The sequence below is a fragment of the Osmerus eperlanus genome, chromosome 15 (genome assembly GCF_963692335.1).
Source record: "Osmerus eperlanus chromosome 15, fOsmEpe2.1, whole genome shotgun sequence".
NCBI classification, from domain to species: Eukaryota; Metazoa; Chordata; class Actinopteri; order Osmeriformes; family Osmeridae; genus Osmerus; species Osmerus eperlanus.
The window spans coordinates 440,194-453,606 of record NC_085032.1 but is presented as its reverse complement, the minus strand read 5'-3'; the positions used below and the strand labels follow the sequence as shown (position 1 = coordinate 453,606).

At 41.3% G+C, this 13,413-nt stretch overlaps 1 protein-coding gene across 4 annotated transcripts in view; it reads left to right on the top strand.

Annotated features, from left to right (window-relative positions):
- Positions 1-13,413, top strand: part of nck1b (NCK adaptor protein 1b) — a 98,457-nt gene that overhangs the window by 36,319 nt on the left and 48,725 nt on the right. The window contains exons 2-3 of one of the 4 annotated variants that reach the window (XM_062480293.1): positions 691-742; positions 5,127-5,358. In XM_062480293.1, the coding sequence (XP_062336277.1) occupies positions 5,133-5,358 (226 nt within the window). In that variant the 5' untranslated portion in view covers positions 691-742; positions 5,127-5,132. Of the gene's footprint in view, positions 1-690; positions 743-1,931; positions 2,063-5,126; positions 5,359-9,060; positions 9,206-13,413 lie in introns of those variants that run through there. The other 3 variants (XM_062480294.1, XM_062480292.1, XM_062480295.1) reach the window with 3 other exon arrangements.

Here is a 13,413-nt window from a genome sequence, read left to right as displayed (position 1 = left end):
AGGCTGATAACATAGCCTACTTCTGATGGGATCATGCGACCGCAAGTGTGAATGTGTTTATTGTTGAGATTAAGCACGCTCCATGGCAAGGGCAGTGTGTGTGTGTGTTTTTTTTTTTTTTTTTGGATCATGTAAGCCTTGGGATGCCCTCAGGCCAGAAGACAGCAGTCTCCTGACCCGCCTCACAAACAATTGAGCAAAACTTTTGATTAAAAGATTTCGTTTACTGTTTCTTAAACTTGCATGGCTGGGTGTTTTTCATCCTTTCCTTGATCTTGGTAGTGTGGACCCTCACCCAGGTAGTCTAGTAGTCTTTGCCTGATTATTATGCGTGTTTGTGTGCTTGTTTCATCTGGTCTCAGACATGAACATTTACAGCCCCTGTAATGTCTGCACCAGTGTTTGCCAGTGACTCTTTGACCCTAGGACGTCTGCCTTGACCTCCCTTGATGAAAGACAAGGGAGGTTTTATGGAATTGAATACTGTAGAGATGTGAGAAAGACATTAAAGTCTCAGGTCCTCAGAAGATCATTGAATGAATAATATTTTGTTTATTATGCATCCTTTTCTAAATCAGGCGTAGCCTGGGAATGTCTAGGCTTATTAAGTCTTTCTCAAACCACATTTTCTCAATGGCACGAGTAACTTCTTTAGTACACTAATGTTGTATTGTTGCTGTATTTTTTTAGGTCAACAGAGGAGCATTGCAACTTAAACGTTTTCAGCTTTGATGCAGTACAGGTAGGAACAATCACACATTTTCTTTCATTCAGTTTCAGCCACCCTCACATAAAACACCAAGAAAGGTGCCTTTTATGTACATTCTAAACACCCTTTAATTTTCTTCAATCTTTAATGCCTGATAGTTTTTGTCTGTCTGCAACTCAATAGCCTACTTTGAGAATTGTGGATCGTATGAAGTTTAAATTTGGCAGTTTTATGCCTCAGGACCCATGGACATGCAATGAAGCGTGTGAAGTTTTTGTGAAAATAAATAGGACTATAAATGTGATCGTGTGACACCAAGGGATGTAGCCATGGACCACCCTATCAGTATCCTCCTTTGTCTTGGCTCATAATGGCGATAGAAAAGTGTGGATGCTCAACATTAACACTGTTATTTATTACAAAAGCAAACCGGTCATCCAAACATTAACACGCAACACTATTAAGAAGTTGAAATGTGGTGGCGTACAGTGTTTCCCACAGATTAGAGAGCAATTTGTGGGGGGGGGGTCGCCCCATGTCTGACCGGGTGTGTGTGGGGGGGGGGTTCAAAATAATTCCTTCGTTAATAATTTGTTACACAGAACTTCATTATATTACATAAGCCTGAAAATATTGAAAGCTAATTATAATATGACTAATTACACTGGTCGGACTGTTCAGCTCTGTTTCAGACTGATGCCTCCGGTTCAGGCTGGTCCATATCCTTAACACGTGCCTTTTTCAGTCGCGGAAAATACTTTTCAATACTCATTTGGATTGAAGCAGCAAACATTCAGTGTAAGAGTAAAAAAAATGACATAACATTATTTATAATAAGTTTATTTGATTCACAGCTGCTACATATAGTGTTTTGACCTCGACAACCCAACTGCATTTTACTGCAAACTTGCGACTAGTTAACTTTCTAAAGAAGGCGCAACCGCTTGTTTGCTAAGGGTCAGGACTCCAACATTAACACACTGACACTAACATTGTATTCAGAATATAAAATATTTTTATAGCACTTTTTAATGTTTGATTGTGTAAAGGTGTTCACTAGGGTGACCAGACATCCTCTTTTACCCGGACATGTCCTCTTTTTGAGACCTAAAAAATAGGCTGGTAGTGTATTGCATGCCCCCCAGGGATGATCTCGTTTTCATGGAGACAGACGCGGTGTGCATGGAGGGGAAGGACTGTGTGTGTGTGTGTGTGTGTGTGTGTGTGTGAGAGACGCGTGAGTGACAGAGAGACAGAGGGAGAGCAGGGAAAGGAAATGCAGCTGAACTGCACTCACCACGCGAATTCGCCTTTTATCAACCCCAAGTTCGCGTGCTAGATCTGTTGCTGCTGGTGAGTGCTTTCTGCACAGCGTTCTGTTTGAAAGCTAAAGTTTAAGAAAGTTTTGGCATGCTGCTTCAGATTTCTACACAATGTAGACACGTGCGCTACTTCAATTTTACACTAGGCTTTGTGTTTGACCTCCTTGTCTATTCTTTGTTTGTCTATGGTCACACTGCAGCTACAATTCACTAAATCTCTCTTACTAATTAAACGCCGCCCTCGAATAAACGCTGCATCAAAAATGATCATTGTGTAATAAATAAATCGAAGAAATACGGTATCTTGATTGTGGACAACTTTTTCTTCCCCAATCTCAACGAATAGCCAAACACAGCAACAGGATTGACATTGTTAAAAAAAATTACCTCAGTAACTTGCAACACCGTGCGAAACAATCATTCGCACGTCTGAAACCGGAAGCTTTCAAGGGCCAAACTTAACAAACTAAAATGGTAGAATGTTCATCAAAAATGGTCCCTTGGCATTCTATACAAATTAAAAGTTTTACACATTGCCGGTACCATTTAGCCTACAATCTTTCTCACAGTAGCCTAGGCTATGTCACGGTCTGTAGCTATCTAGCTAATAGGCTATACATTGTGAATTTGGTCTCTATGTTGCAATTGAGTAATGATGTTGTGTTTGAAGAAGCAGATAGTCTACAAATTAAGTAAATAATTATTTTTAAAAGTTTTTCTTTATGGATGAAAAGCTGGCTAGCTAACTAACAGCAAGACTATAAATTGTATACTTTATTTTCAGTATAGATCAGTATTATGTTAGTGAATTTATGCGTTTATGGATGCAAAAACTGCGTTATGCAAACGCACACAAACTCCAAATAAGCTGACACAGAATCAGCTTTAACCGTTATTTTAATCACTAGCTGCATCACAGGCACAGGGACTGCTCTATCATACTATAATTCCAGAAATATTTTTGTGTGTGTATCTAAGTGTCACCAAATCAACTAACCAATATCTCAATCACGGGTTGCATTACTGGCACAGGCACTGCAGTAGTTGTTAAATATCCTGTAAAGTGGACCTGAAAACGAGTTTTAAGTTCGCCACACCACAGAATAATGTGTTATTAACTACCCATCCATATTCGAATGAAAAAATAACACCGACAAGTATGTTAAATTAGGCTTTGAAATCGTGAAAAAATCAGCAGTCTTCTCTGCTTGAGACTGGGGGGGCGTGTCGCCTGAAGGAGCTGAAGCTCCGCCCCTCGCTGCCTACCTCCGCCCCAGATAATGGACGCTACGTCAAGCCGAACAAAACCGTATAGAATTAGAATTTATTTGTTCAATGAGTGACACATACAGATGCTTATAAATGAAATGTTCCCCTGAGCTGTGACAGTAAAAATGGACACCAGAGACAGCAGACAGTGAGCTCTCCAACTAGGCTACTTCTAACACATTAGCTACCATTTCACCAAAATACCATCATTCTACACCGAGTAGCCTAATATCAATTTAGTGGTTTGCACTAACTTATAGCAGAGATACCTCTGGAAAAGTTATCTAGTATAATTATAACAAGCACACAGAACAGAGTGATGAAATGCTGGCGGCGGTGGATTTTCCAGGTGCGACCGGAGGAGGAACGGCCGGGAGGGCGATGCTCGGTACGGCTCCGCGCTGCAAGAGAAGCCGCGTTTCCGCGAACCCCGTCTGTCTCTGGTCCATGTTAAAACTATCCGCCTTGAAATGGTCACTGCATTTAGTCATTTAGCAGACTCTCATCCACTGCAGAGGCGGCTGTTGGAGTTTATCCAAAGCTTTCATCAGCGTGGCTCTTCACAAAATCAATCCACCTATTTTTCCTTTCCTCATCAATAGGGAAATTAAATAGTGTTGCAGCGCAGCTGAAGTTTTTGCATCCAGGGAAGATTCAGTTGCGGGTGGAGGGAGACATCCTGAAGCTAGCTAGCTAGCTAGCTGATGTAGGCTACAATAACAGTACAGCAGTCAGTGATTTGACGTAGATGGGTCAAAATGACGTACATTTTGGCCCCGCCCATTAAAACCTGATCTGAAAACGGAAGAGAAACTGTTCTACGGTCTAACTACACATTTCAGTGCGACAAAGTTTTCGCGCTTTGCACATGCTTTCAGGAACTAATTTCACACGTATATAATGTACTGAGAAGCAAATCATGGAATTGACTTCAAAATGCTACAGTAAATATTACAACTTTAGTCTAAGAGTGGTTCCTCAACGTTTTAGGCAAACAAAACGTTTTAGGCTACAAAAGCAACATTTCAGATGTCTACATTAATTTCTATTTAAATACCAAAGCATAATCTTTTAGGTTGAGCGAAGTGTTTTCCATCCTTAATGCTTCATCTATCCAATGTCAGCAACTTGGAGACTTGAAGTAGGTAGTCAGTGACAGTTAGACCCCCCTCCAGAAGTTTCCACTCTGGTGTTTAGCCACATATTTCCAACCAACATGAAGTTTGACTTGCTTTGTCCACCAATTAGCTTGAAGTTGCGAATGAGTCATGTACCGCTGTCGATCTGAATCCATCTCTTTGTAACCTTGAATTGGGTCAATGTACACCAGCTTTTTACCTTAACTTTACATCTCTCCTGCCTTGAATAGATTGTTATGGTGTGAGTTGCAGAGTTTTGGAATATCGTCTAATATAATGAAGCCAGATGGCACTCGCTTCTGCTGTTCCAAGCTCCCATCAAATACATTTGAAAAACTACATTCAGCTATATTCAATATATATATATAACTATATTCAAGGCAAACATCTCAGGGTTTCCCGCAACACTTTTCAGTTAAGGTGGCCACCTAAGGAACACACGCTTGCCGCCTTAACTACGTCATTAACACCCCCCCCCCCCCCCCACCTTAACTAACACATTTTCTGCGGGAAACCGTGCATCTCTATGGCCAATATCTCCAAAACGTCAACTCACATCAAAACAAATGTATATGGATGAATAGCACCACCGGTAAGAGGAAAATATGTATTTTAGAATTTTGGCTGAATTGTCCCTTTATCCCTTTAACCTCTAACCTCATCCTCTTGCACTTTTTCAATATGAAGTCCAAGATGACGGAAGAGGTGATTGTCATCGCCAAGTTTGACTACATGGCCCAGCAGGATCAGGAGCTGGACATCAAGAAAAATGAGCGTTTGTGGCTCCTGGACGACTCCAAGTCTTGGTGGAGGGTCCGCAACGCCACTAACAAGACTGGCTTCGTGCCCTCCAACTATGTGGAGAGAAAGAACAGCGCCAGAAAGGCCTCCATCGTCAAGAACCTCAAAGACACACTCGGTAAGGAGGCCTAAATAGTGCTGGTTAGAGACTAATGAATTGTTACACTGTCAGTTATTGTAAGCCAGCACTATTGATTTCCCTACATCATTTGTAGGGAACATCTGAGCAATACGGAATTCAACCAAATTTGTTTCCAAGCTTTCAAGTTGCCTAAACGAAACATACTTAGCTTAATGTTGCTAAGAGGTGTCAGCCAACATCAGGTTTAGTAAATGGAAACTGTAATTTTAAATATTTATTTCAGATCATGTCCAAGTCCAGTGTTTCCCCTAGGATTTTTTTCAGTATAGCCTAATTATAGGGGAGGAGGCCGCCCCTCCAAAACAGTGGTAGGGGAAACACTGAAGTGTCTTTGACCCTACTGTCATCATATTTCATATCTAATAATACATTTTCAACACACAAGATAATGTTAAACAAATGACTAAACATGACTTAATGTAAACGTACAGATAAATAGCAGTCTAAAAGTATTGCGCAAGAGAATAAATGAATTACGGTAATAGCAGTCCTTCATAACTTATTATGAGAATCTGTTGGTCTGTGATGTGATGGATTTGTGTGTGTCGAAGTACCCACGTTTATTTCCCATTGCACCTGTGGACTTTGTCCTGTCCACTTGGCAAAGTCTGTGATGGAAATTGGATGGCACAGGCCTGTTGGCACTGTCAACAATAGTCTTTGTCTTCAGAGGCCTGTTCCATAAAGCGAGTTTACCGAATAAGCCAGACTTATGTCAATTAGTCGGACTCATTTCTAGTTCATTCGGTTCCATAAAGCTAGCTCAATGTAGTTCAAACTTGGTTACTATGGCAACTTAGGCTGCGAAAATGTGTCTGGTCTGGGGCAGGTTAACTGTCCGGCTTAGCATGACTTGGTGCTTAACCAGACCTTCCTGTAACACTGACCCAACGGGAAAACGATGATTTACCACGGATAGTCTCATTTTCTTATTCTCATCAGTTCAATATGTTCAACATTGATAGAAAATCTACTTAAATAGCCTACATAGGCTACAACATTTAGCCTAATGTATTAAACGATGATGAACAATGATTTGATACACGCCACGTTAAACGTAGCCTATGGCTAGCCTAGTTTGTGATTTCAAATGTTTAGGCATCAGGGATAGGCCTATCTCAATCTAAATTATCTGAGTATAATTATCATAGCTGTATAGTTTATGACAGTAGTCTACAATTGCAAAACAAACCTAAATCCATAGGCTACATCTATATCCTCCATTTTGCCGACACAACCATGTTAAAAAGTTAGGCTACTGGGTAATGTATTGATTAATAGTAGGCTATTTATTTAAAACAATGTCAAAAAAGTAAATTTACATGTGTTTAGAGGGTGTCTTTTTTAATCAACGAAGTAAAGGTCTAAAAAAGGACCTCGACCTACGTAGCCTATCGTTCACGTCAATCATGGCGTGTCGTTTCATTTTGATGAAGCGGTGGATGAGGGAGCTGTCATAGTACAAGGCTTAAAGGGAACGTTCTTTTTGGAAGAAGTCACGTGGCCGTGTGCATTGCTTTTGCCGTGGTGGATTGTATGATCCATGTTTTACCTCTCGGGCTGTATAAGAATAGGGTGCACGCGCAATTAGCTTGACTACTTAAATCTGACTTGAATTAGTAGGACTGCGTGAGCTGAAATTGGCCTTTATGGAACCGCTTTAGCCCCGCTTGACTTGTTAAGCTAATTCAAGTCTGGTTTGGGACTTATAATAAGTCAAATAAGTCCAACTTATTTGAGCGGCCTTTATGGAACAGGCCCCGGGACATTCACGCGTTTGCTGTGAGACTCACGCTTTTCAACCATTTCTCACGCTCTCACGCAACACCTTGTATTTTTCACGTTGAGAAGTAAGAGATAACTTGTATAAATAATGGACGAGGCGCAGGCACACGGAGGTAATTTTTCTGCCGAGTTGAGAGCTGTCTCAAGTCATACAGCCAATCAGAAACAACAACTCAGAGAGCACCTCAGTGGTGTGAGGCGCTACAGCTGAGAGAGACTTCCTCCTCCTCACCTGTTGCTGCTGTCTATCACATGAGCAGTCCAGGTGAGCAGCTGTGAGGGTGTATAGGGCCTCTTTGGGGGGCTGTGAAAGTGAACAGCTTCTCTGGACACTGCTCTGCTGTCTCCACACTACTCATATGCGTACACACACACGCTAAAACACAGACTAGGCTGCACCCCTCTCCTAACCACAACCATTGTACTGAATTTTGCAACTGCTCTGGGGACCGTTCTTCGTACTTCGCTAACTCGGTTAGCTGGATTAGATTCGTGATATTTGTCATGATATTTTATTGTTTGGTTCTTCAACGCTCATCCTGGACTTGCTGTCATAGCAACAAGTACCTTAGCTTAAACCTGCTCGGGAGCCATGTCTTGTCCGTTTTTACGACAACAACCTGTTGCGGAATGCAAGGATAAACAGAACATTTAATTTGTCTGCTACTTTTTGCCAGCCCTGTCTCCTGGATTTTGCAGACTTTGAGGTGTTCCCTGGCATTCTGATTAAATCAACAAATTCGGAGTAACTTTCGAGCAAGCTCTTGCTCTGTTTGGCTCTGTTGCGGAAAAAAACTGGGCGCTCTTTTGGCCATGGTGAGCAGCCAATAGCAGTGTTTCTGATCAAGATTTCTACTATCGATACATACCCCTTTTAAACCAATTCATGAACCAGCAATTATCCCAGACAATTCAATCCAGCTTTACTAATCGCAAACAACAGGGGTGTTCAAAGAACCTAATTAGCCAGATCATGATTAGCAAGATGATGTCATCATGGATGTGTCATTTGATCTTGGATGTAATAAGCGACATACAAAGAATGGACCCCAGGTGAGATTATCATCACACACCCGCACACACCAAAACAAGCCACCCTGTGTACCTCACACTTGTTGTAAGCCATACCGTTTACATAGTTATACAATTTTAATTAGGGACTAGGGACAATTTACACTTGCTGTACTTCAGTCTTCTCAAATTGAACTGAGAGGACCCTCTCTTTTACTGTATTTAGCTAAATTAAATTGCCTGAAAGGACATTCAATTTTTTTGGCGTTTCCCACTACCATTTTATTGTTTGTTGTTTGTTTTTCAGTGTGTGGCATAACAGTGACAGTGGGGGAAACTGATAACCAGACATTGCATGCTGGGACCTGCATTCTATAAGCGTAGCGGCTGGCCTGGCTTGTAGCTGCGTGGGGGAGTGTGTCATCGGTTTGGAGTGTGTGTCATGGGGCTGAGCCGTCTACAGATGGACGTTTTTTTTGAGTGTGTAGGATGAGGATTCCTATTTTCCGGATGTTTTGATCACGTCTCTAGGCAATTGGGATCCTGTGACGGGCAAACTCACTTTATGCGAACATGTTGCACTGTAACTCAAAAAGACCCCCTAATTTCTTTCACTTCTTGTTTTTGGCCCTGAGTTGTGATGACATCGTCACTCATTCCTTCTCTGTTTCTCTATCGCTCTCTCCTTCGCTTCCCCCGCAGGCGACGCTTATCCAGTTCCTCTATTTGTGAGCCCCCCCCACTCTTTCTCTGAGCTCAGTAGACTTCCTCTGCCCAGCCATAAGAGAACTCTATTTCTCCTCTCTTCTCTCTCTCTCTTTCCCCCCTTCCATCCCCCGGCGATTGGCCAAGGCCAGTCACATGATAAAGGGAGTGGAGTGCCCTGCTCCGCTAGCCGCCCCAGCTAGCACTGAGTGTTCGCAATGGAATAACTTCACTGTCACAGAGTAAGAGTGGAGAGGCCGGGAGAGAAAGAGAGAGAGAGCACCCAAAATGGACATGGCTAACCTCTTCAAGCATTTCTTTCGTGAGTTAATACTTTTCTTAGACCGTCTCTGCTTTTCTGGAAGCTGAACTGGAAATGGAAAAAAACTTTTGCTTGGAATTAACTTTTAAATTGCTGTATTGGAGATGTAGACAGAGTTTGCTCCCAGGATTTATTTTTAGTTATTTTTATTTTTTACTTACAGTTACAGAAAAGTTTGTACATTTTATCCCTTAGTCTTGACGCTTATTTTGAGCTGTCTATTTTCTGATGAATGTGTCACTGTGTGTGTGTGTGAAAAACAGATGTAATAGCTCTATGAGAGAGAATCTTTCAACAGCTTTTGGGTCCATGTCTGTTTTAGCTGCTCCAGAAGAACTGGGCGGTTATGGGTTTGAAAGCCTACTTCTGAAGCCTATAATTGCACCAGCACTTCACACAAACACAAGTCCCAACGACTGTCTACATAATGAGTAATCGTGCTCAATTTAAACCCCCTTTGTACGACTTGGAGTGGTCTGGATTAGACTATATTCCCATGTTGGAAAAAGGGAAAAAAAAACTCCCTCACCCAGTTAGGGAACGGTTACGGATTATGAGAACTTGCATGGTGATTTAGCGGCAACTCATTGGATGGGGGAGTCTTAGCTTAGTTTACCCTATTTTTGAGAGGGTCCCTGGTCTGTAATGAGTTACAGTAGTCGGGTCAGACAAGGTGGGGGTGTAGAACACTACTTGCATTGTGTCACAGGGTCATCTCAACCCGCCCCCCTCTCAGTTATCAGAGGAATGTCCTTAATACCAATCGTTTCACTGTGAAGAGATAGTCTACCAACACGCGCGCACACACACACATCACCTCATCTACCTTCTTTTTCCAAGACTGACGGGTTTTTGTAATCACTCTTACTGTTGGGGTATTGACTGACAACTCTTTCTCGCAACCACTGGGGGTTGGTACCCACAGCCCACAAACACACACATAATGTGTGTGTTGCGGGGGAATAATTTTAGTGTGTGTGTCTCAGCTACTTTAAGTGGTTATATTGTAGTTACAGGACAAGAAGGAGCTCTTAATAATCTAAGATGCGAGCTAACAAACCTGTAAACATAGCTGTTGGGCATAAGTCTCCCTTCCTCATTCTCTTTTCCTGTGGTTGGGCCTCCCTAGTGAGTGGAATCTCCTAATTTAAGACGCATTGCTTTTATCTTGCTGGCTGAGCAACAGAGGAAGGTGAGGGAGTTGGAAGGAAGTTGAATCATTGCATCAGGTCCGTCTCTCTGTGTCATTCTGACATTATGTCTGGCCATCCTCCTTTCACACTTACGTGCACAAAATGTAGGCCTAAACGCCAACACATACACAGACACACGTAGACACACTTTTATGTTTTTCTTTATTCTCTCCCTTTTTTCTGTTTTAGCAGTTAAGGATCTTGGACTGGGGATGGGGGGGTCTGCTTGCCAACAGGGCTTTCATAAGAGGAAGGGCCCTGGCGGTCGTTGTTGAAGACATAGCCAGATCCTTCAAGGCATTAGGACAGTGGAAAAATCCCTATGACCCTTTGTTCGCCAGTGAAAGGAAAAGGCGTAATTTCTTGTGGATGAGTATCTCCCTTCGCCGAGCCTGTGAGTTAGTTAATTTTCAAGTGGAGGCACCTATTTTTTGTGTTGGGACAGTGTACGGTAGTTCCCTGATAGACCAGATCGTCATGCTAGTCTTGTTAGATCAGGGTCAAGAAACAAATTTAGTGTCAAGCTACAGTAGGACTAGCAAGCAGGTTTCCTTTTGCTGCTAAATACCAGGCCGGCAATTAACTAGCTAGCAAGTTCTAGCCAGCAAACTGAAGGAAGCCATTGTCAGACAAGAGAGTGAGGCATGTGTAGAAGTTCCCTATTAAATGGAGAGACTTATATTTTTCAGTGTTTCCCACAGAATGTGATTATATTTGTGGCGGTAGGCAGGGGCGGAGCCAGACGTGGTAAAAATGTGGGCCTCAGCCCAAACCTTTGTCCTTAGTAACATGTGAGTATAGATAGGGACTTCAACAAGTAATGCAAGTGCGCGTCGTCATGAATTAGAGCGCAAAATAGTTTTTGGAGCTTTATGTAATATAAACGTTACGTTGGACTCATATTGTTATATTTGCCGAATGTATTATATTATATATTATTATATTTATTATATTATTATTATTATATTTAACTTTAACAGTTTTGGACACCTTTGTGCAGAGAGTTATGATACTGTTCCGTTTGTAAACTCGGAAAAAGCTGTTCGTCCCACGCATTGATTCAAAGCGTGCACGGAGAGAGGGGGCTATTCACAGATGGGTCTGTTGTAGTGAGAGAGAGAGAATGCGAGCGGGGCAAGAAGGGGCTGAGCAAAATGTGCTGTGCGGAGTTGATAGTTTTGCAGGCAACTGGAAGAGCTATCAGTCAGCCATGTGAGCAGCTAGACCTTGAGTAATGCAAAGCGATAATATGTATTCCCGCGCAAAAGATTTGCTTCGTTTTTGGTGTGAACAAAGCATTAGTCTGTGGCACACTATGCAATGGAACATAATTGAAGCATGCCATGAAGTGTCCAATGTGGTTGTGTAAGTGTCTTTGGACGTGTGTGCTTGTGTGCATACACTGTTAACCTTGATAAGTACTGCTGACTTAAAAAAATAAAAATGAAACTCGTTGCCTTGTAATAAAATTACGTTTAGGAACTTACTTTAATTCGTTGAATGTAATTTATGCTGTAGTTGACATTCTTAGTTCAATTGACTAATCTTGACTCAAAATCCTTGATTGAGATGACTAAACATCCTTGATTCAGATACATAATTTTTCCAAGTTAAAACAACTTTAAATCTTTACTGCTTTGAACTGTACCATTGTTTACATAAATTATTTAAATCGACTATGCCTCAAAAGTAATGTACATTTATTTGCCAGATTTCACTCTACAAACCAAAAAAATATAATAGAAGGCTCTCACACGCAACCCCTTGTAATTCTCACGCTGAGAAGTCAGATAACTTGTCCCGTTATATACAATTAATGGAGGCGCAGGCATATGGAGGTAAGTTTTCTTCTGAGTTGATAGCTGTCTGTGAATTAACTGCTACCTACCAACCAATCAGAAACACAAGCCGCACCCCCCGCCAGTTACGCACTAGGATTTACTCCTGTAAAGGGCACCTAGAAAAGTTGTTTCATTCATTATTTTACGATTATCATTATGTATAACAAGTTAAATCTTTACCACAGTCTTTAACATAGAGCACAGGGGTTCAGGGGTTCAACCACCCAGGGAACCATTTTATTTATGCTTACATTTCTATATACATTGTAAAAAGTTCCAATTGAAAATAAAAGAATAAACCATTATCAAATTACTCAATTTCAATTAAATCATTAGTATTGTGTATCAGGATTGAGTACCATGACACTACACTTTGGTGTTTGGTGTGTTTTGTGTTTCGTGACAACACTAGAATGTTATATAGGTTATTACTAGAATATCTCATAGACGAGTACAAGCAAAAAAAGCAGGACAAGACTTCCAGAGAATTCTAATGATATTGGGATTAATAAAAAAGTGTGTCACCTACATACTGAAGTATTAGACAGTATAGATAGCCCACCAAAACTGTTCAGCCTAGCTAAAGCAGCCCAAATGAATGCAATTGAGCAATGCAATTGAGATCACACATTTATATTAGTCACTAAATCAAAGTACCTTTTTTCCTTGAAGAGGGCTGGCCAACGTTCAATCATCAGAGTTATGACAGGTTCTGACTCACCACTTCTTTTCGTCTCAAAGCAAATGTCAGGTCAATCTTCTGTCTTAAAGTGACACTATTTGGTGTCCTTTTCTGTATTTCTTCTGTCATGGCCATCCATGCATATTCAAGGCTAGATTTGTCATGTCCATCAGGACATTTGGATAAGTTAAGCTCACCTTTCTTTTGCTTAATGTTCTTGCTAGGTGTTTCTCCAGCATTCTTCCACGCTTTTCACCATTGACGGAAACATCCACATGTCCAGCTTTTCGTAGTTTCCCATTTTAAATTTGAGGCTGTTTTTCCATCCACAACAACCAGTTGGTGAACCTCGTTCTTCAAGACAAGGTTGTTTCTTTACCAGTGCTACAGCCACATGGTCAATATTTGCATATTGTGGGTAAGCTTTAAAGCTATACATACTTTCAGCAATTTTTTATGTTTCATGTCATTTTCAGACATGTTCCATCCTTA